Consider the following 24,567-nt stretch of genomic DNA (forward strand, 5'->3'; position numbering starts at 1 on the left):
TAAATTTACAGGAAATAGGCACATACTAGTTTGTCAAAAGATCGTCCATGTCCTTGCCTATTTGATATAATCATTTAGACACTGTAATTAAGATTTTCTTAGAGAAAGACATGAGAGAAAGCCTACAGGAATGTATAGGATGCTGATAGAGCAGTCTGTCAACCGGTAGGAGCCTGGGTGAAGAACTGGCTGAAGGGCAGGGCTCAAAGGGTTGTAATGAATGGGGCTACATCTGGCTGGCAACCGATCACCAGTGGTGTTCCTCAGGGCTTAATTCTAGGGCCAGTTCTATTCAATATTTTTATCAATGATCTGGATGCAGGAGTTGAATGCACCATTAGCAAATTTGCTGATGATACTAAACTGGGAGGTGCTGTTGACTCTGTTGAGGGACAAGAGGCCTTGCAGAGGGATCTAGATAGATTGGAGCATTGGGTAATCATCAATGGCATGAAATTTAACAAGAATACATGCCAGATTCTACACCTGGGATGGAGTAATGCCCGGCACAAGTACAAATTGGGAGAGGAGTGGCTGGAGAGCAGCCCTGCAGAAAGGGATCTGGGGGTGCTGGTCGACAGCAGGCTCAATATGAGTCAGCAGTGTGCCCTGGCAGCCAAGAGGGCAAACTGCATCCTAGGGTGCATCAAACACAGTATAACCAGCCGGTCAAAAAGGGGTGATTATCCCGCTGTATTTAGTGTTGGTGCAGCCTCATCTTGAGTACTGTGTGCAGTTCTGGGCCCCACAATTTAAGAAGGATGTTAATGTCCTTGAATGCATCCAGAGGAGGGCAACAAAGCCGGTGAAAGGGCTGGAAGACATGTCCTATGAGGAGCGGCTAAGGACTTTGGGTTTGTCTAGTTTGGAGAAAAGGAGGCTGAGGGGCGACCTCATTGCTCTCTACAGCTTCCCGAGGAGGGGAAGTGGAGAGGGAGGTGCTGATCTCTTCTCCCTGGTATCCAGTGACAGGATGTGAGGTTTAGGCTGGACATTAGGAAGCATTTCTTTACCAAGAGGGTGGTCAAACACTGGAAGAGGGTTCCTTGTTAGTGTTTAAGAGGCATGTGGACAATGCCCTTAATAACATGCTTTAACTTTTGGTCAGCTCTGAAGTGGTCAGGCAGTTGGACTAGAGGATCGTTGTAAGTCCCTTCGAACTGAACTATTCCATTCCGTTCTATTCTGTTCTATTCTATAACTTGTTACAGCTTAAAAAGGGTAAACAATTGAAAATGTTTCTATAGAAGTTAATTTTAGTGGAGATAATAGATCTGATTTGGATGTCTGTGCCTCTTGTGTTTGCTTTCTGCAAATAGTGAAGCCAAATTGTGTGAATGTTACAGGAAGCCTATTTCTAGCTTTACATACATGAGTATTTACATCAATATTACTGTCATAAAAGGAAGCACTATTGTACTAAGTGGGCACTTGCCCTCAAGAATTCTTTTTAGATTATGTAAAACTAAAAACAATCAATGAATAGATTATAAAAACATGCAATTTGATATTAGACACTGCATTAAAAAAACAACAGTGGAAAGAAAAAGAAACACTAACTCTTAGATATTGCTAGAAAAAAACAAAGTTATCCCATGAAGTGCAGACAATACGTACAGTTTTCACTATTTTGCCATCCAGTAGGCCTAAAAATACTGCTTATTTATTGGAATTATGTACCCCTGACAGTAGCAGAATAGAGAAATTACCATCTAGTGCACATATGAGCAGATAATTTTTTTCATGTTGTTTACATTAAACATCTCAGTATTAGAGAGCCTCCTAAATGACTAGTGCATAAGTAGAAGTTATGCTTTTGTTGTCATGTTGTTACTGCTAAGTGTATATATATGTATTTTTATATTTTATGCTTTTAAACTGCTTTCAGTTCATCTTTAAACTACTGTTAGGGATTTTTCTTTCATTAGGGTTAAACATAAAAATACTTGAGAAAAACAGTAGATTCTTTGCTCAGATCAAAGGCAATACATACACATTCCAAAAAGAAAGGCGTATCATTTTGTGAACAGTTGCATCATAAAAGAAAGTTGAGAAAAGTAGGGAAAAAGGGCAAGCAGAAAACATTATTGATAGTGTACCCTTGAGAAAAAGCTAAGCGAGCTGTATGGAGAAGAGCATGTTGCTAATTAGAAAGAATCTGATTCCTCTTGCTTGATTCTTGCTGCGTTTTGAAAAGTCTGTGCGTTCTTGCTACGCAAAAGGATCAGATGCCTGCCTCAGTCATCAGTTCATGCCCATATCAAGATAATACATATGGATAACTACATTGGCCAAAAAAGGAAAGTTCCATAGACAAAGACTGTGTTAGAAAATGTAAACATCTCAAAGTTCCATATTAAAACTGATAAAATTCTAAAATGAAGGGATATCCTTGAGTTACCTTTAATTCTCTCCTGTATACATCTGTAGTATGGTATAGTCTTTAATGTAGGTATTCAACATTATTTTTCTTCTCATCCAGCACAGGATAGCTGATCAGGATTCATCACTTTTAGAGTTAATGAAGGTACAGTCTTTGGGTCATTTCCCCATTGTTAGAGAAATGGACGTGTAAATGAGGCTAGGACATGTAGAGATCTGCTTTGATTTAATCACTTAAATACCATCCTCAAGAACTCTTTCGCTTCTTTGACACAGAATTTCAAGTGGTAAGTGAATTAAGCCAAACTTTGGATTGAACAAAATGTTTCTAAATGCAATGAATTCCATAAAACCCTTGTTCTGAGCAAATAGTGGTATGGGGTGATGAACTTTCCCAAATTCGTCCCAATAGCTTCTGAAGTTGCTTACAGAAATCAAAGAGGTTATTTTGGGGGGTTGGTCAGTTTGTTGGTTTTCTTTAGTGTCTGTGTCTCATTTTCGCATCTCTAAGTTTGGAGCAATACCATTTTACTAAGACTGGTGCTTTGAAGATAAATTCAGTAATGTTAAACAATTTTTAGAGAAAATCCTGCTTGAAGGCCCTCACCCCTAATGTGCAGAGCTTTCTGTTTCAGTCTCACCTTGTCCTAGTGGCCCCTGACTGTGTGCGGGAGGAGGTAAAGGACCCTGAGTGTCCCGTCTCCTTGGCGAGCCCCCAGCCACTGCTCTGGAGAACCATTTCCCTCATCGTCTCATCTCGTACTGGGGGCAAAGGGCTCTTAGTGACGTTCCCATGGAGGTGCCATTCTCCCTCTATTGCCTGTAAAGGCAGCATCGTTGGCGAGCCTGAAAGCCCCATACAGAATTTGCCATAACAACACTGTTGGGCTTTGCAGGTACATGGCCATGGGAGTAATAGCATGGGAACAACAGGATAAAAAATACTGTCCCACAGGCTCTGGGCCACACTGCCACGGCAGCATGGGGGAAAGGGTGGAGCCACGAGTGGAAAGCAGGCTGCAGGGTTGCAGAGAAAGACCCTTACTGATACCAGAGGCTACACTAGTGCTCAGTGCCACGCAGGTTCAAATCTGTACTCTGGTTAACTGAGGGCAAGGAAATATATGTCAGTCTGTAAGGGAATGGGAGACACACACTCCTCACCCTTTCTTGAGCTATACAAGTTACAGTGAGCAAAAAAGCTGCATCTGCTTTTACACTATTTCTTGACTTATTTAAGAGGAAAGTATGCCTTTCCATAGGTGGTGTTCACCTTTCTTCCATCCTTGCTTTTTCCTTTTTCTTTTCTTAACAGAGCATATGCTTAATGTGCTTATATTTTCCTGGTAGCCTCCCTGGCTCCTGAGAGCAGACGCATCCTATTTTTATATAAAAACACAGAATACTTTTTTCTTAAAAGAGTACATGCAAGATGGGAAGATCTGTGGTAAAGGCTGACTTCTCCATTATTATATATTTTGTTCAGTTTTTTATTTACATCTGACTGTTTCAAAACAGTACTGCAACACAGAAATCTCGCTGCAGGAGGATTACTTTCTGTTTTTTACAGATGCATTTGAGGTATTGTCTGTTTCAAAATACTTTCAGTCTAAATAGAGAAGAGAAGCAGGGAACAAGGCAAAAAGAGAAGCAGAGAAAGGTAGCGTGACCTCCCAGGCAGGTAGAGGGCTGAAGTCTGGTTCCAAGAGCAATAGATAATCCTCCCTCTATTTAATTTTCCTGATGTCTTCTTAAAGCCTGTAAAACACTCTGATGTTTTTTTTGTTGGCATCAAATATTATTCAGGAAAGGACATCATAAAAGAGCCGTTGAATTTCAGTGAGACTGGATATCAGCCCATTGCTGGTGACTGAAAATTACGAATGTCTGACGGCTCTTCAGTAGCTGTCGGCTTCTATCCGGCTACCAATTAACACCATTGGTGGCAACCTCAGCACAAGTGAAGAGGTAACAGATTCGAAGAAAGCAGCTCTTACTTCTTCATGATCATTATTTTTAATCAAATCAAGAGCAGCATGAGACGGCTGGAATTATTGTGCCCTCGGTCCATTAAATTAAGGAAAGATACTGCAGTCGGGTGAACTTTGTTTTAGCCTCTGAAATCCGAACTCTAAGTTTCAGGACTTGCTCTCAACAAAAGTAACTACTTTCTTTTTTTTTCAGTTTGAGCACCTCCTTCAAAATTATTTCCTTCTCACTTCTCCTCCCCTCTGAGCTATCTCCTATTCCCTTCAAACCATCATCCAAATTATTTCGGAGGCTTGAAATCTTATTTGTAACAGAGATTCAGGTTTGATGTTAAGAAGAGTTATTTAGGAGTTTGTTATTTAGTGCAACAAGTGTCTATTTCAAGAGTGAGCTTACCAAGTGTAAGGTCCTGCAGCTGGGTCGAGGTAATCCCAGACATGAGTACAGACTGGGGGAAGAACTCATTGAGAGCAGCCACGCAGAGAAAGACTTGGGGGTCCTGGCAGACAAAAAGCTGGATATGAGCCAGCAATGTGCACTCGCAGCCCAGAAAGCCAACCGTATCCTGGGCTGCATCAGAAGAGGTGTGGCCAGCAGGTCGAGGGAGGTGATTCTCCCCCTCTACTCTGCCCTCGTGACACCCCACCTGGAGTACTGTGTCCAGCTCTGGAGCCCTCAACATAAGAAAGATGTGGACCTTTTAGAACGGATACAGAGGAGGGCCACAAAGATGATCAGAGGGCTGGAGCACCTCTGCTATGAAGACAGGCTGAGAGAGTTGGGGTTGTTCAGCCTGGAGAAGAGAAGGCTGCGGGGAGACCTTATAGTGGCCTTCCAATAAGCCCCCTTTAAGGGCTTACATAAAAGAGGGGGAGAGACTCTTTATAAGGGCAGATAGCGATAGGACAAGGGGGAACAGTTTCAAACTGAAAGTGGGGAGATTTAGATTAGATGTTGGGAAAAAATTCTTTACTCAGAGGGTGGTGAGGCACTGGAAGAGGTTGCCCAGAGAGGCTGCAGACGCCCTGTCCCTGGCAGTGTTCAAGGCCAGGTTGGACAGGGCCCTGAGCAACCTGGTCTAGTGGGTGGCATCCCTGCCCATGGCAGGGGAGTTGGAGTTAGGTGATCTTTAAGGTCCCTTACAGCCCAATCTATTTATTCCGTGTGACAAAGGGAACGTATGTGAAGAATGGATAAAGTAGGTCATATTACCAAGGGCTGTGTGTTTTTTTTAAAAATTGCACCTGGGCAAAGAAATTGTGAAGCTACATGTCAAACTAAAACCTGATCAAAACTTTAGATCTTCCCTAAAGAAAAAAGTGTTTTAGGATATGGAAATTGGATCTTACTGAAGGCTTCTCTAGAGCAGATGCTTGTGCTTTTCTCAGCTAGTTAGAAAAAAAGATGTAGATCTGTTCCTCTGCAAGAAGATATGTTTTCATTTAGTTTGATTGTTCATCCCTAGGCCATTATCCAGAAACATCCCTTCTTTAACCACCTGACTCAAGAAGGTCTTTTGGATCCCAAAGGAAGGAACATGACATATCATATTGTCTTTGGCGAGGTCACATGTTTTTATTCACACTGTTATAGGTACTCAGCTGACAGATTTTTGTAATAAATATGCTGAAGCAAAACTCTCCTGAAGCCAAGAGTACAAACCCATGGGAGTGATGGAGTCATCCTGCAGATCCAGGGATTTCCAGATGATTTTTACTTTGATCCTGGCTTCCTTTTAATTTTTTATTTATAGTGTTTGTATTTGATACTAAGCATTAAAAAATTAAGTTTTATAATTTTATAGCTTGTAGTAAAAATCAAGAATAAGTAAGAGAAATAGATTTGGTTGGACTGAATAGTTTAACCCTCTTAAAGGATTAAAAAGTTAAATGCTGAATGAAGAAACATCCTCAGACTTTGTACTCCATTCGCATAGGCTGATTTGAGAATCCTAATCTTTCCAATTAGGCAAATCAGTTCAAAAGAGAGGTTTTCATTAAATCTTATGTACATGTAGATGCTCTCTAGATTAGGTACTACATGAAATTAACAGCCAAGATCATAGATATCAGCTGTACTCTGATGAAGTGCAGAGAAAAAACAAGAGGCACTTACCCACCTTCTGAAGCTACAAAAAAACCAAAACTTGTGGATTCCAGGGAATTTTATTTTCAAGGAAGGCTCCTGTCTTCTGAGATCTCAGGCATGTCTGCAATATGTACATGTCTGTAGCACTTCTCTGCTTGATAGTGCGGACATAGCTGACTTCAGGTTGAGGTAAAAGTGCCATCATAGTGGCCACTCCATGGAGATCAGCGTGAGCTGAGTGTGTGTAGGGTTTATAGTCCCTGCTGAGCTCTGCGCTGCTTGGGTTACATGTTGCGGATACCACAGGTACTGATGACTTACAGGGACTCAGGTATTTCTGGCTGCTGGGATGGGAATGTAAACCTGACCTGAGGGTGATCCCTTCTGCTGACATTTCTAATCTGTTGATCTGTTGATGAGGTGAAAGCTCTGTATGGGTCTGTTAAGTCTTGCCTTCAATGGCAGGGAGATGTTCTTTTTGTATCTGCATAACTTCTTGACATGAGCTCTAGCAAAGATTGAATATAAAAAGGACAGTTTAGCACCAGTTAAAATGAATGCAGTACTGGTTATTTGTGATTTTTCTCGACCAGTTGCATGCTAAGGTAGAATCTACAAAGCTTTGTCTTTACTGAGGAGTGATAATGCGGGTGCTTGCTTAATGTAGTGCTCTGGACAAGCTCTCTCCTTTGCAATGAAGACAAAGATGAGATGTATATAAGTAGAATACAAAAAGAGAAGGAACAAAAAGGCAAGGTATGGTTTGTTCCTTAACTACTTTGTAACTACATAATCCTTTTGAGACAAAAATGTTGTTTGGAAAGGACAGTAACAAGCTACAGAAATAGTTGAGACAAGGTCAAGTAGTGATCTCACATCACCATTTTCTAGCTAACAGTTGCTGAATATGACCTACGCGTGTTGTTGTGTCTTCTGTAAATGCTTTTTTAGTTTTGGCTGTCCTAGGCTTGAATAAGTTGTGACTGCGAAAGTCTGCACCATTCCTTTCACTTAGGCTTCTCTTTCCTCTTTACACACACTTTTGTTTTTGGCAAACCACTTTTGTAAACATACAGTCATCTCAACATTTTTTATAGAGCACAAGATGCTAACACATCAACAGGCAGTTTTATAGGAGAGTATGATTTTATACAGTGTAGTGGCATTGGCAGCTTCTCAGACTGGCACTTGATACCTTAATTCAGCTTTTCTCACTTTTTATTTTTACTCCTTAATAAAAAGATGCCCTCTGAAAACATATTTATTGGAATGGTATCAAGGTACTTTTTATTTACAAAATTTTTACTAGTTTATAGACATCTTCATATGTAAACCTATTTTGCATTTATCTCAGTAGATGATGGTATCCATCTTCAGCATTCTATTTTGTGGGATTTTCTACGTTCATGTGTGTGACACGTGCTGGAAAAAAAAAATACAAAGGCAGGTTCTTGCCCTGCTATGCATCCTCAGCAATAGATGACAGTAAGGAGTTCACAGCTAAGCAGTTGCATATGTCTTCTTAGAGCAGCCACAATAATTTTGTTATTGTTTTAGCTTTTTAATACATATTTCACCTGTGAAATTTTGAATGGATAAATATTTTTCATGAGACAATGGCAGGGCACTGTGTGTTAAGCTGAAGTCTCTGACCCCTGCCATTTTATGAATAAAAAGTGACAAGAAACCTCTTGCCTTACTCAACATGATTAATCACAACAGTGATTTAGCAATTTCATATGTCTTCATCTACATCAGGATTCCCTGTAGGAACATGTGCTGTATCAGTCAGTGAGAAATGCAGTGCAGATACTGGACAGGAATGTAGTTTCCAACCAGAATGCATTCCACCTAGAAATGGATTTTAGGGCAGTTTAGACTATATTCCCGTACTTACCAAGAATGCATTATTATTAAATATTGTAGATTTTATTGACATATTTGTTGCCATGTTATCTGATCATGAGCTGAATATGTAAGAATGATGTTGTGATTGTAAATGGAGTTCAGGAAGGGGGTCAGAATCAGTCCAGTCTCTTTCTGCTACACAGCACCTAATATCAACTCTATTTGCAAATTCAGTATAATGACTCACAAGGAACTAGAGTCAGAGATGAAAAGGCCAGCAAGCTATAAACAAGAAGATAAAAAAGGAGGGGCCCTGGAGTGGACTGGGGAATTATTGGGAACTACCATTCCTTCCCTGTTGTGATGTCTGTCTTAAGCATTAGGTTAATAATATCAGTAGAAGTAGTAATGTGTATCTCCAGGTATGCAGAGCATCCAGAATACAGACAACATGATGTGCACCACAGAGAGTTCGTTCTGCCAGAACGTAAAGCCTAAGTAGGCAAGTGGTAGAGATGATACGACTCGTCTGACATTGTGCAGAGAGCTGGGAATAGAATCCATGTCACCGAAGTCCATGTTCAGGTTGACTCTAATGTAGGCTCTGTATGGCCTTCAGTCATCAGAGTTTATCTAATGGAGTTCTGCACTTGGAATAAAATCCACCAAATTGGCAGGTGGGGAGAATTTTGATGATTTTGCTTCATGTCCAGCATGTCCTAAACCTCTAGGTGTGGGGGTTTGGATTCATCTTGCCTGACTCTAGAAGTCTACACTGCAGTGGATGGTCCTACTACATTGTTCATCAGGTCTGTTTTAGATGGTTGCTTGGGGACAAAACAACTCGTGTAACAACAGCAACTTGGTTAAAATAAGGTCTAGAAAGCTACTTCAGATGTAGAAGACTACACAGTAGGTACCTAAAGATTAGTAAAAGGAATCTCCATCTCCAGTGCTAATTGTCATCTCTAGAGTTTCCTAAACAGCTCTCCATGGGGAGTCCTTGTATACTCACAAAAATCCTGGTATACGTTTTAGGTACTTAGCACCTTTGTGTTTTGGATATGGGTACGGAGGTGAGCAAACTCCACTTAAATCTCCTGAGTGCCTTGATCCATTAATTGTGCTCTTGATTTCACAAATTACAGATGGCCAACACAGGCACAACTATCATAATTTTTCTTTTTAAAAAGTGCTGCTGGGGAGAGCATTGGAGCTTAGCTTAAACACTCTGGATACTCTGGTGGTGGCAAGTGAGTAATTTTTAGGATTTATAATACTTTGGTTTTTCATCTCAAATAGATATTCATCAACATGGTACATGTGGGAAATATATCAAGAGTCAAATACACCATTGCATCTATTTGTCTGGTTCCACTTGGGAGCCTCAAGTCTTTATCTTCAGGACAGAATAATTGCAATAGTAATTGTAAGGAAAACTGTTGTTGAAAGTTATGGGGAAGGAGTCAATCTATAAGGAACAGGAACCGGTGCCTAGTCCTACAAGGTTTATTAAAGCCTATCTGTTATCTTAAATTTTCTCATAATAATAAGGCCTAAGAATATCTGCTTGGTTTAAAGAGACGCAGAGCACTTGTCTTGTTACTGAGCAGTCTTGAGGACTAGCTCCATGTGAATACTAATAGTTTAGTATTAGTTTCTAAATAATATCATATTTGTTCATAAGAAGCCCTTTTAAACTTTAGAAGTTTGAGATTCCAAAAAGCTCATTTTTAATATCCTCATGTTGCCCTTTTCCTAAATGTTTTCGGAAGTATTGATAATAAATTTCATTTTAGTCATTATTGGCCAGACCTATGGGGTGTTTTTGCTGAATACTGTATGAGCTTCAGTGAATGTGTCCATATGCATGTGCTGTCCCCAACACACTTAGGACAACAGTTGAATCAGTTCTGATATGTGCAAACCATTGTCCTCTGTACAAAGAGAATTTGAAGCCTAGATGAGTGGAATGGTGTTCTAGAAAAGCAGCCTATTTAAATACAATTAGTGTATCTTGTTGTTCTGTGTTTATACAAATATATTGAACCTTTACCTTAAACAATGCCTCGCACAAAGTGATGTTGAGATCTGATCACTCATAGCACATAAGCACTATTAAGCGATCATTATTTATCATGCAGTATAATGTGTTTTATTGATGTGAGTGGTGTGGTAGGTATACATGTTTCTTCCTTACAATACGTGGGCCCAGTATTAGCCAGTGAGAACAATGTATTATGTAAAAAGTAAGAAAAATCTATTAAAAATGCCTACTGTATTATCCAAAGGAATTAGCATTTGCTAGATTGCCAGTCAGCCAAGGTTTTACAAGAGTTATTGTCATTTTGATTTTCGGATGAGTCATTTGGTATATTGCCCCCAAAGGCACCTCATTATGATTCAGTGCACAGCATATAAAATTGCTTAGGCTTTCGGGGCTCCATGGAAAGAGAGTGGGGGTTGCGGTGGCTCAGCATTGTGAAGCAGCAGCATTATGCTTAATTGACACCTTTGATGTAGCCCTAAGACAGCACCTGCACCTCCCACTGCTGCTCTCAAGACGTCAGCCTTACGCAGAAAAGGCTTCTGCTTATGAATCCTGCATTGCATTCAGCTCACTCTGTGAGCAGCCCCAGCTATCCTTAACTAATCCCATTGCTTCTCAGTTTGGCTACAGCTTGGCTTAGTACAGAGCAGGAATTTTGCTGCTTGCTATTATCAGGTTAAACAGTAAGATTTTGTCCATGTTAGAACTCATAGAAGGTAAGTCAAATGCCTTGTTGATATCCTAGTATGTAAATATTCTCCTAAGATTCAGAATCTGGGAATCTGATTGTCGATTCTTTTTTTCCTGGTGCTGACAAATGTGGACTGTGAATTAACAGTTGCTTGTTTAAGAATATTTACATATATATGTGATACAGGCTTTGTAGTGTTTCTATCAGTGCTTCAGTGTGAACATTATTGATAGCCTCTCGTGTGATTACTTTGTAGTAGAATTCTGTCCTCTGCTGGTATTGTTTTGTTAATTTAATGGATAATGTCACATGCATGCAAAAGATGCTTCTGAAATGATAGGCACTGACATATGTGAAGGAACTTATTTATTGGAGAAAGTGATGCTTTGCTGTAAGTCAGACTTGAGGTGTTACATCCAATTTATTTGCCTCTGGAAAGCCCTTCTGGGTTAAGTCTGAGGTGATGTTTGGGTCAGATAGTAGTGCAAAAATCTCTTCAAATGAATGAGTGAGGAACAGCAAGCAGCTGATTTGTTCTTGCAAGCAGCACTGCTTTTTATTTTTGGTGGGTAGCACTTGATGGAATGAAAAGGTTTACATATAGCAAGTGTCTGTTAAGGTTAACAAAGCACCTTGCTCCCGATCACTTTCAAGCACAGGAACAACACAGTTTAAGAAAACATGATCGTGTTCTCTGCCATTGACTAAACAGTGTTTTCAGGTTTGTTGATTATTTGCTTGCAGTCTGTATAAAAATTGGCTTAATGAGCCAAAACTCTGAGGAAACAGTTCTTTTGTGAATTACCTTATTTAATGTTTAAAACATTAAGCAAAAGCAAGATAATCTGTTCAACAAAGAAAGAAAAGAAATATGTTGATTTAACTATTTCTTTGCTTTTAATAATGCCTTGTATTTATTTTTTCAATTTATTGTCCTTTTAGTGAATGGAACCCCTGGTAGCCAGCTTTCTACTCCCCGCTCTGGGAAGTCTCCGAGCCCATCTCCCACCAGCCCAGGAAGCCTACGGAAACAGAGGGTAAGGAAATAAGGAAACTGATTTCTGAGCGTGGCTGGGGACAATCCGGGATAGCCATTATCCGATAGCCTTCTCCCCACTGATTCCTTGTGTGTAGAGTCGTAGGGTGGAAGAGCCTGGCTACAGTCCTTGTTGTGTTTGTACAACAGTCTGAAGTGGAATACAACTGTTCTGTGTCTGTCAAGATGCTAAGTATGTTGGGCATTGGTTTATGCTTGAGGGGAAAAACAGGGGTATCTTTCTCCTTTCTTACAAAACTTTTTTTTTTATTTTAGTTTCTTTTTCCAGACATTTCACAACTGGAAGGAAATGTTCATGTTGTCAAAAACATTTTTTTTGTTCTTAATTTGCCATGGGCATTATGTCACTTGCAAAACCTACAAACAGCTTTGATTTTGAAGCAAGGTGAAGGAATGCACTGTGGAATTTAGCTGTGGATTAGCTGTGATATCATAGCCTTGTGCAGTGAAGATACTATCAGTACCAAGGCAGCACAAGACATGTCAGTCACTTTGCTGGACCAGAGTTGTTAGTAGCTGTGGGTTCCTACTAGTTATCATGTATAGAGGAATCTACACCGTACCTAAGCATCCAGAATTAAGGTAGTACCTATGTTACTGCTGTAACCCTCTAACAAAATATTAATCGTTCAACCCAACATGCTGATTTAATTAATTGTATCTGTTCAAAAGCAATGGGACAGATGTCTGTGTATCTTCTCTTCCTCTATTTTCTAAACTGTGATCAGTTCTCAATGAAAGCTTCCCTAAGGCAGTACTCTGTATCTCAGACTTGTTTATAAACACAGTTTGAACACATGCTTTTTCTGCCTTTTTGGTTTTTAAATAAGGACATAATTTGTGTCTCTCAAAATAAGGGGATTATGTACAGAATTGGCAGTGCTTGACTTTAGGGCCTGGTGCAGACCTGATTCCCCAGATATCCAGATCAGGAACAGCTGTAGCATGGCACAACTCCCTTCTAGCCTGTGTACCCTTCTTCATGTCTGGTGGATACCAGGGAGATCAGGAATTGTGCATGCCCAAGTCTTACCTCAGGCTGGGATACAGCCATGGGTTTCTGCCGTGACTTGTTTATAGATATGGAAGCCGGCTGTGATCTTGCAGTACAGAGATAGCCAGTGAGCGGCAGCTTGAAGCCTCAGGGTAGTGTCATGGTTTCCAACATCTGGTACACAGAGAGTAAAGATGCAAGTTTCAGTTGGGTAAGCTGGTACTAAACTCTTCTTGAATGCAATGTCTTGGACACCTGTTTGTTCTTACTCTCAAAGCTTACTAATGAATCATTAACAAGTCACTGAAGAGGGAAGAAAGAGCCTTCCAAATGAATTATACATTGGTGATGTAAGGCTGTCTGTTTAGATGATGATATCAGTATACAGTGGATTTTCATTTGCTGTAAGGCTGACTCTTTTCATTGGTAACATTCCTAAACTTCCTTCCCCACCACTGATGCTTTTCTCCCCACAGTGAAGAAATGTTTTTCTGTTAACGTTTGTGGATGGGTGAGTGGGAACCATGTGGTCAGCACCATTAGACACAAAGTGTTTTTGTCCACAAGGTTTCTTACTTTCAAATGTGAAGAGGAGAGTGAATGGGCTGCTTCTTATCTCGGTTCCCTATGTGGAAGTGTAACAGGGTCATTGAGTGGCAGTATTATGGATGCAAAGGGCTGTGTAGTGGTAACATAATCACGTTTCTAATTGTACAGAAAATAAATATTGAAGTAAACTACAGGAGAGATAAGACATTGTTAAAGAGTTGAATTCTCTTCTCAGATATTCATATCCAGTCCCCTTGACCTCGGTAGGGGACCTTTTATGCTTGTCTGGCTTTATTTTAGACAGATTTTTTTTTTTTACCTGACCAAACATGGAGTACATTCATGTAAAAATAGATTGCAATCATATAAAAATGCATTGCAATAATATTATTTAGGTTACAAAATCAACTGCTCAGAAGTTCAGGGATGGAAACTTTACACTTGCTCTGAGAATTTATTTCACCTCCTTTCATGTTTAACTTGTGAAGTGAATGATCTAGAAGTTCAGTGTAAAAACATATGATTGTGTTGTTAAAGGTCATAATATGTATTCCAATGACTAAATTAGTTCTATGAACAGCCATTAAACAGTGCTTACTAATCTTAATTTTCTTATTAGCGGTATAAATGGCGTTCTGTTTTGGTTTAGTACCATCTTTTGTATGTTGCCATTTAAATTTTATTTAAAGGACAGGTTATTTTATGTACCATACTGTCATAAACCAAATTTGAACCCAAGGCATTTTGCTTTGTCTTCAATGGCTTCAGCTACAGGGCTGTCGAGCCAGCTGCAGGAGAAGGTTTATTCCCTAGGAGGTTGTTGAAGTGTTGGTATAATGTGATAGACCTACAAGAGAGAAGAGGGGACTGATTTCAGTGCCCGTCTTGTCCCCACTGTTGAGAGGTGAGGTATTCCTGCCCCAAAAGAAGAGTGTTGGCTGCTAGAGCCATGGTCTGGGGTTCAAGGTGATGGCTAGGTTTCTCACTGGTCTGAATTTCTCTCTTTACATGGAGTTTGAGGGAGCTACTGCTTTAGAACTGAAATAAGATAATGGGTCCTGGAAATGCCAGCTCAGCTTTGTAATTAATTTTTTCTCTGCCCCTCTCTTCTTCTGGTTAGAGTTAGAGGAGTGCCTGCTGTGCCATCAGGTATGTGGGATGTCAGGGGTATGTATTGGGTCTGGAAGACGACAGGCAACGTTGATTCTAGCATAGCCTGATTCCCCTTGATGTAACTAATCAATCAGCTCTTCAGCATCCCCATCCAAGTGCTATGAGGGAGTTGTAGGCTTGGTCCGTCAAAATGCTTAGGGGTCTGGGCAGGCTGCCAGTGTTTTTCTTGGGAAATACATGTGAGAGGAAGTCATGCTTTTGAATTCAGAGGCACAAATGCAAGGTACTTCCACAAACTGAGGGATTTCTCTTTGTGAACAGTGAAGACCTGTAAAAATAGTAGAGATGGTAGAATTTTCCAAAGAAAATATTCCTTCTCATTACGGGGTGTATTAGGCAACTTAAAATAGGGATTGATCAATCTTATTTACTGACATTTCGTCATTCACCTTTAAAAAAAAAAATTCTGGCCTTTGATGGAAGGCTTTCCATTGATGTAAATAAAGCCAAGAACACTACGTGATACAAGTACTATACTAATGAAAACGGTACTCTTGTAACCCTACAGGTAAAATTTTCTACCCTCAAAAGCCAGAACATAAAAAGATAAAAGTTTCATCCTTTCTCACTTCATATGTACATGGCCGAGTTGTTTCCAGAAATTCAGAAATCAGTGAAAGTTATATATTGATTACCTTGGGCAAAATTCAGTCTATGTCTGAGGAGAGGAAGATTTTAAAGGTTAATTTCATAAGTGTAATACAAAGACTTGAAAGTGAACTAGGAATCATTTGGACTTTTATGGTTTTTTCAGCTTCTGAGTGTTTAAACTTGCAGCCTGTGTACTAAAGTTATGCTTTCTTATAGTTTAATTCTTTCTTTATATATATTCTTAAATAGGAAATTAAGATTCTTGGTTTTGAATTGTTATGTACTTAATTGTGTATTTCCGCAGAGGATGAAAACATCTGAAATTCAGGTTTATAGCAGTTGAAGTAGACAGTTATGGTGTTGCACATGCATATACTTCCTACCACAACAGAGTACGGTTAATGATGCAGACTCAGAAAAGGTGACGTGGCACTCATAACAATAAATATATGTAATAGCAACCCCCACATTTTATTTAACTAGCCTTTGTAATAGTTTATGAGCTTGTTTTTCCACTGTCTTGTAGTGAGAGTCATTACTTCAATTAGGGTGGAAATGTTCTATAATTTATACCTGATTTTCCATTGCTTGCCATTATTTTAAATGTTTTTTCTACTTCCCTAGAGACTACAACCTATAGAATAATAAAAAAAAATAGATTTAAGGTACATCTTGACTAATCAGACAAAGAAGTTGAATTCTATGTATATAAGGATTTTTTGAGTTGTATGTGGCCAAGGAGTCTTATTCATTGAGCAAGTTTTGTCTTTTTATTAATCTATGCAAAATAATGAAGAGATTCTCCTCATATTATTCAGAAATACAGCTCTTTGGCTAATTATAGGCAAGGAAAATTCTTGCAGAAAGGAAAACTTTAAAAAAGTTTCAAGTATTTATAAGTATACGAAAGGGCATAGAATATGATCCTGAAATCTTGTGCATGATTTTAGTTTAAAACAACCATAGAGTTATAAAATTAACCACAAAAATACTCCCTTAATACTAAAAGTCAGTTCTCACAAATATCTTCTTTGTAAGTTCTGAATGCATATTTTTTTTATATTCAGAGGAGCGAGCAGTCACCTGGAAGATTCAAAAGTTTGGTGTGTTACCCTCACTGTCAATTTTTTTTTTTCTGTACTATATATTAGAAATTCCAAAACTGTATATGCTTAACAGGAATTTTAATAATTAACTAACTAGTTACTATTCATAATGAGATGGTCTCATCTGTTTAAAATTCTTCTTTTGTCTAGATTGTTCACAACAAAATAGAAATGTATTTTTCAGTCTGCCACTCTAACGTGTCTGCTACTGTATGCACACATGCCCATTGCCAAAATACATGCAGAATAAGCATTCTAGGGAATGAAAATGCCTTTCAGGGACTTAAATCCCCTTTATATCATGCCTGCAAATAAAACATAAACCTGCATAGATTATTGAGATCCTTGTAAATTTGAAATGTATAAAGTATTCGTATTAGGTAGTCCTTGTTTTATAGTATAGCTTTTAGATTTGTTTATTTTTTGCCTCAGTTATCTTCCCGTGATTAAAAAATCCAAAATCCCCCGAACCAAGGTCAACTCTAAAGCTGGCTCCATCAGCCTTCCCATTCTCATGTGTTCTTTTATTTTGTCTTGTAATTGTTTTTTTATTTCATAAATATGTTTTATGCTTAAAGGATCCCCAGAAACAGCTTAAAGGTATCAGAGCTTGCCTGTGAGGTGTGCTTGGGCACCTGCCTACTTGGTGCATCTCTAAACCATCAGCTGTGCTTAATTCACCTTAAAAAGATAGTACTCTGTCCTCCACCGCTTCTCCTCGCTGAACTTCCTATTTCATTCAATGCTGTTGTGTATCTTGGCGAGGATTGTTGTGCTGTGTAGGTTGGATAGGGCAATGTATCATCCCCTAACACCTCTGGCATTTGAGGATTATCTGATCCGTCAGAGGATGTTCGGAGTGGGTGTTGAAAAACCAAAGTGGATCCGTACACTCAGACTCTCTCTCTGCTGTCATGAGCTGGTTGCTTGGCTACCGTCAAAAAGAGCCGGTGACGGGGGGGATTTTACATGCTGTCTTTTTACACATACACACAGATACAGAAAAACTGTGGAAAAGACATACCATTGTCAGTACAATCTAGGTAACAGCAATATTCAGTGTCAGCATTCTGGGGCTCAGATGTTGCTGGATCCATGCTATATCACCAGTGGGTGGCAAGTTTTGATTACCTTATATAAGGTAAGCACTTACTTTCCTACTGCTGTTTGCAAAACAGCAAAAAGGGAAATATATTCCCTTTAAGATTAAATTCATATTGCCAAGCTTGCAAACAATTAGGAGACTCTCCAGAACACACAAATATTGTTTTAATAGTGTTTAATAGGAAAGAATAATAATAAAAAAATCCTCTTAGTATATGTTATACATTGAAACTTCAACTTTATTTTCTAACCATCCATTTCTTGATTAAAAAATAATTATATGATATTAAGCAAAAAATCTGATTATATAGAATATGTGTATTTTATATTAAACAATATCTTCTGGTCCACAGTAACAAAACGAATATAAGACAGTTGCAGTGCAACAAATCAAACACAATAAACAAATCTATACTGCACTTCATCTTACAGGACCTGTATCGCCCACTCTCTTCGGATGATATGGATTCAGTAGGAGACTCAGTGTAAAAGAGAAAATGGAACAATGTTTATGGTTTGTGATTTGGTGAAGGTTTAACATTTTTAAAGAGAATAGCTGCTAATTGACAATAATAGTGAATCACACAAAAGAGTTTTGCATATTTAATATTAAAAACATGGGGCCAAATTAATTCGTGTGTGTGGGGGGGGTATTTTTGGCTTTACCACTGCATTTTAATGCAAGAATTTGTAATGAATGAGCCATTGAATATGTCCATCAAATACAAAACAGCATTGTGCACACTTTAAGGAACCAAGATTGGATAAGGTGAATGTAACGCACAAATCCATAGTGGGCACATTTATGAATAGCAGTCTTTTTATCATCTAAGGTACTGATTATATTTTCTGTTTTTAACATAGGTATCTTTATTCATTTTGGTATGAACAGTTAATGAATGCTTTTCTTTTACCAACGAATAGGTAAAATGCAGAAAAGAAAAAACCTGCCATATTAAACTGCTTGCACCACGCTGTCTGATCCCGACACGCACATTTGGAACACTCTAAGTTTAGTCTTTTTATCCAAATGAAAAGAAAATGAAGAAATCGCGTGTGGTCACAGGATAAAAAGTAAATGCTTTCAAAGTAGCGTTCAAGTTCTCTTCAGTGCATTACCATTTGATGACTGTAAATATAAGAGTGTTCACAGGCAACGTGAATGTTTTACCTGGCAAGAGCCATTAATACTGATCATTCGTGTGTTGCAAGTAAATATGGACAGATTTCTAAATGAGGAAATATGGGGGCCTGCTGGCTAGCAGTGTCATCTGACACACATATGATGACACCTTTTGGAAAAACATACTTTGCCTGAGAAACTAGTGATTATTTTCACTTATGTTAAGGACAGGAACATCATTTTTTCTTTGCTATAGTAAGACATTTTATGCATTTTAAAATGAAAGCCTACAGAAATGGTGGTACTGTAAATCATCCTCCTGTTGACCTAATTTCTCAGTTTTCATTATTTCTAGAGGTGGTCATTTTGTACAGCATGAATATGCAAAACTCCTTTAGTGTTAAAGTAGGTCATGCATTATAACCAGTTGCTTAACAAATATCTACTAATTTTGTTTGTTTTCTGCTGCTTTATTGTGAGAATCTTAGTCTCATTTACATAATAGCAATATTTCCCATCGTATGTTGCATATTGCTTTAAAATTTATCTGTTGTATTTAATCCCATAGTGTAGCGATAACACACTTTTACTGTCTTATACCTTTCCTTTCAGCAGCTAAATACTAATGATTTAAGAATTAGAAATTACTGTGATTCTGATCCTCAAAAAAAATCTATAGAGATTATATTTTTGAGCTACTTAGTAATGATTTAATGTATTTTGAAATCAGGAAAATTTACTTAATAGTAGAAAATGTTTAGCTGCCACATGCCAACTTTTAAATGTAATGAAATAATTCCTTTACACTGATTTGTCCATAATAAAATTCAGCAGCTGGAAAATGTTGGCATGTGATATTACGGCTTCGCTGTATCAGTATCGTTTTCTTTATGGAGGATATTTGCAAAAAGAAGTAAAAGGGCAGCAGAATACAAAACTTACCTTCTCTGTTTTGAATACTTGGTTCCAGTATCACCTGGAGAGAAAGTCATTGATCTGGCAGGTTTGCTGAAGCAGTTAGGTCATTCCCATTTGAAATGCATGTTTTGCCATTCCTGCTTCGGACTTCAGATCTAAAATTGTTCCCAGCAATAGGAACAGTCTCCCCCCGCCATACCCCGATCCTAAGGCTGTCCTGTTCTACTGAAAAAGTTCACAGCTGTGAAGTTACTTGCATTTTTGCCTGTTATGAGGGAATGTCTTTGTAAAATGTTACTTAATCCCAAGAAATGCATATTATGTAAAGGTGCATTGGGATCAGTTTCCAAAAATTCAGACAACTCCACCAGACTGAACAAAATACTTACTGACATTTTGAAAATTGTTTTTTTTCCTGTAAAGAAAATAAATTCCAGGAATTTCATTTTTCCTCCCCTCTCCCATATAGGCTACTGCTGCTTAATGCAGTTTATTAAGAATGTTTGTTCTGCGCAGGGAGCACAGATTGCCAGCAAACCTGAATCCCACAGCTTTACTTAGCTGTGGAAAAGAAAAATGGACCTTATATCAGTAATTGTTATCATAGCGAGTTCTCCATCAAGACTGTTTCAAAGAATATGCTAGTCCATAACATTTAATCATTTCAACATATGACTTGTATTAAGGGGCTATTCAGGGGCAATATGTATCATTAATATTTCATTTAAGGAATGAAAGTCCCTTAGAGATTGAAAAGGTACACTGTTTATAGACTTTGAGATCCCTTTTGTGTGGAATGTAATTCCCGTTATACATGAGCAGAAATGAAATGTTTCTTTTGAGCAAGACCAGAAGGTTTCAGTTCATGGGTGAAACTGAAATTGCGTTTCTTGATGCTGTAGTTCTGCTTGCAGGTTTTAGTTTGTCCCTAGATTTCATCGATTTCATTTTTAACGGCATAGCTTAAGCAACTTTACAGTGTTTGAACCTCTTATAGTTCTCTGTATGCTGCATTATTTCTGCCTACTCTAAGGTGATTATGATGTAGCTGAAGTCTTGTATAGATTGTGAATGCTTTGCTTCCCTTTGAGCTTTATGAATACTTGTGATTATTTCCCTAATGCTTTCTGCAACTTTCTGTGTTTTTTTTTTAATTTCTCTTCTTCTTTTATGCAACAAACAGTTCACATGTGAAGCACAGAATGTGTATGTTTTTATTTATACACACATACATCCACACATACATAGATTAATGGCTTTGAAACTCATGCACAGTTATGTCACATTTGTGGCTTTAAACAAATATGTGGGGAAAATGTATTAATGGAAGGATGTTCATCTGGTGGGATTCGCTATAGCTCTGTTAAAGTCAGTGGAGCTGCACCAACCTGTACTTGCTGAGCAGCTCCCCTGAGGAAGTCTGTACAATTTACAAGAGATCTCATGTACAAACAAGGGCTAAAAGTTCTGCTCAGTTTGAAGTTAGTGGCAAAACCACAATTGACTCCAAGGTGGGAAGGATAGGACCTTATGCACAAATATATATACACAGACAAAACATTAATAATAAATTTGAGATGGTATTATTTTGACATGTTCAGACTTGTGTCTCCTCTTGAACTGCACTGTTCTGCAGTGTATTAAGTCATGCAATATTAGAAGTTCTTTTATTGAACTCAGTAAAATCTTTAACATTCATTATCCAATGTGAAAATTGCTTTTCAATTTGTAAAATAATTCAGCAACAGAACATTATTTTTAGTTATTTTTCTCTTTAAACCATTTTCACAGGGCATATATGGCTGTAAAATAAAAATTCTGAGGCATTAATATTGTGGCTATAAATGTATATTATAAGAAAGGATACATAATGTTAAACAGCCTTGAAGAACACCTGGATTGAGATTGTGTGGTGTAACAATTGAAATAAATAATAGTGTTTGCTTTTACAGTTTCATACTTCACACTGCAATGTGAATTTTATATAGCGCAGTATGATACAAAAAATGTCCTTCAACTCTAAATGTTAAAATGAATTAACAGTAGTAGAGAAAAGAACCTCTGATTAATCCAAGTTTACTGTTTTGTCAAAAATAGTAGAGAAATGAACAAACAGAAAATCTTTATGGTGCTAAATTACCTTGTCACTGGATGAATACTTAGATTAATGCTGTCTGTGCTTTTTCTTCTATCCAATTAATGGTATACAACCGAATACAAGATTGTTCTGGTTTTAATCTTCACTTTCAGTTTATCTGTTAGTGACGCGATGAGAACTTGTAACTATTAGTGAGCAATAGAAAAATAACCTTGTGTCACACAGCCAGCAGTAGGCTTTACATGCGGAGAAAAGTAAGCAAGTGGTTGTCACACTCTTTGGAAATGGGTGTGCTACCGCCTGGGAAACCCCTCCGTTCAGAAAGCAGGGCTTGCTGAGCAGAGCAGAGGCTATTCTGAGCCGTGTTTGCTCTTGTAACACCTTTCGGCTGGCTCGGTTTGCCTATTTCACCTTGCACCTGATCTCAGACTGGCTGAGCGCCCTAACTCCCTGCGGAATGCAATGGGTATGTAGATACATGTGTTGTGTACGCACACGTTAGCGAAGGGTTAAAAACACACGCAATGCACACATACATATTTGTATGCATTTTGGTGTCCGTATTTGCGCATGTTGATTATATTCAAATTTGCTTAAATTAACCCTCGGCAGTGAAGTATGAAAAAAGCTGTACTGTATTCAGCGTGTACTTGTTGTCTGATGTTATATGAGGTAATTAGTTTGTGGTTTGCCTTGCAATACAGTGTTTTGCAATTTGGACTCTAGTGAAAGAGGAGCTAACGATGTCTGTGCTAAGGCCTCTTCATTTTGTTAGTTGCACTATGATATTGTAAATATTGGCACATTTACAACATAAGTTTAAGATTTTACAAAGTTATGCATACAATTATTTTTTTTAAAGAAAAGTGCTTGGATATTTGCTTTTTAAAATATACCATTTTTGTATTAATGTGATACAGGAAACCAAAAAGAAAGCTGTTGATTTATCAACAAAAAAATGTAAAACTTGCAAAAATAAATGCCGATGAATGTTTTATTTCATATAATCAGCTGAAGAAAATCACCTTCATTTTTGTGCCATTGTTTCATCATACTGTGTTGTATTTGTGTTTCATATTTGACCATGTCATCCTGGTTGCAATTTGTTGTTTCGCTAGATTTAACATTACTGTAGACTATTGTAAGCGATGTAATAAATATATTTAAAAAATATACACTGTTCAGTGAGTTTATTTTGGAAATGTGATTAACAGGCTTTAAAAAAATACTTGCAGTTGGTGTTGCTTGTTCATTTTGGATCAGCATTGTCCATCTAACAGTTCACTTAGTATAAGCATATGGGATTCATGCATCCTAATGGGTTCCTTTAAATAGTAGGTGCATTCAGTGCCTTGTTAAATAATAAACTCTGAGGTCTAGCGTGTAGATGCAAAAGATCCTTCAAGGAAGAATTTGGTTTCTAATGGGTCTTTTGGAGACAGTAAATATACCTACCTTGAATTGCTTATGGGTAAGTTTGTGTGCACGCAACGGGATAGATTTCAAGTATGAAGTGGGAAATTAGTAGACTATCCAAAGCAAGATACCAGCTCCCTGCTGACAACTCAGCTACAGCAGCGTTCCTCTTAAGTATTAGGAAAATATACCTGTGAAAAGCTGAGAGTACTGAAACATACCCACAGTATTTTAAAATAAGTACCTTGTTTTCTTGATATATCTTTCCACTCTTCAAAAATACATATCTATAGCCTAGGCGGGGGTGGGGGAAGAGAGACATTACAATTTCTGACATGTCATCTGCCAGTCTGATGCTTCAGCTGATGTTCAGATACTCTTCTAGAGGGATCTGTGGGCCTGATAAAAGTTCTAGTTTTGAAGCCCTCTTGGTTGTCAGTAAATAGGTCTGCCTAAAAAAGGTGTGCAGACATAGAAAGGAAACAGCGCTATAGAAATGAGGAAAAGTAAGAACAAAATAATTGAGGTTCCTGTCTCTACCAGGTAACAGTTAAGAATACCAGGAGAGCTTTTAAAATACAACTCAAATAGATTAAAAATAGTGCCCTTAATTCAGTGGAAGAAATAAGAACCTCTTTTGATGGCCTTTCAGTTTTTATTCTGTAGTTGAGCGGAAAATTTTACCTGTGTTTAACTTTAGAAAAGGAAAAAGGAAACCTTCACATTGCATCACTGCACATGTAACTTTTTATGTTAACCACAGTATGGATACAGTAATGACAGGTCAACTTCCAAAACCATGAATCTGATACTTTTTTTTTTTAAGATCATCAATCATTTCTGGAGGATGCCAAAGGTTGAGTAAGCCTACAGTCTGAATTATGGCTCAGCTTTGGAAGCAGCTGTTAGGAGCTAGCGGAGGTTAGATTTAAGTTTACTGTTAAATACCATATAGGAAACTATGTTGGTCTTTCAGAATTGCCTTGTTACACAAATCAAATGAGTATATAAGCAGTTGATGCTTATATAATAAGAGGATCCTAATAAAAGAAAGTGTTTCAGCTTGAAAATTTAACTTCAGTCTGTCAGCTCCATTTCCTTGCAAACTCTCTCATTTGTCCCTCTATCACTCAAAGAAGAAAACGAACACAAGTTCCTGAATGGCACATACCGGATTATTGCTTGTGTCATTTGAACTTATCTCTTCTCCGAGCTGTGTAAGTCCTGAATTGCATAAATGAACCAAAAAATACCATTTCCCTACGTAGAGCCTCTCTTAAGTGTCTATCAAGACAGGGCAGGAGGTAGAACTGTGGATAAGTAGCAGGTTTGCATACATTTTTTATTGTTCCTTTCCAGATGAAGCAGTTTATAAATAAATTTGTGTCTT

General features: G+C 38.1%; 1 protein-coding gene across 3 annotated transcripts in view; it reads left to right on the forward strand.

The window, feature by feature from the left end:
• Positions 1–24,567, forward strand: part of DCLK1 (doublecortin like kinase 1) — a 254,179-nt gene that overhangs the window by 175,209 nt on the left and 54,403 nt on the right. For 2 of the 3 annotated variants that reach the window (XM_087757349.1, XM_087757347.1), the window contains exon 6: positions 11,991–12,085. In XM_087757349.1, the coding sequence (XP_087613475.1) occupies positions 11,991–12,085 (95 nt within the window). Of the gene's footprint in view, positions 1–11,990; positions 12,086–18,054; positions 22,881–24,567 lie in introns of those variants that run through there. The other variant, XM_087757350.1, reaches the window with a different exon arrangement.

The sequence above is a fragment of the Nipponia nippon genome, unplaced genomic scaffold (assembly GCF_047370975.1).
Source record: "Nipponia nippon isolate SJK-2023a ecotype South Korea unplaced genomic scaffold, ASM4737097v1 scaffold_2, whole genome shotgun sequence".
NCBI lineage: Eukaryota > Metazoa > Chordata > Aves > Pelecaniformes > Threskiornithidae > Nipponia > Nipponia nippon.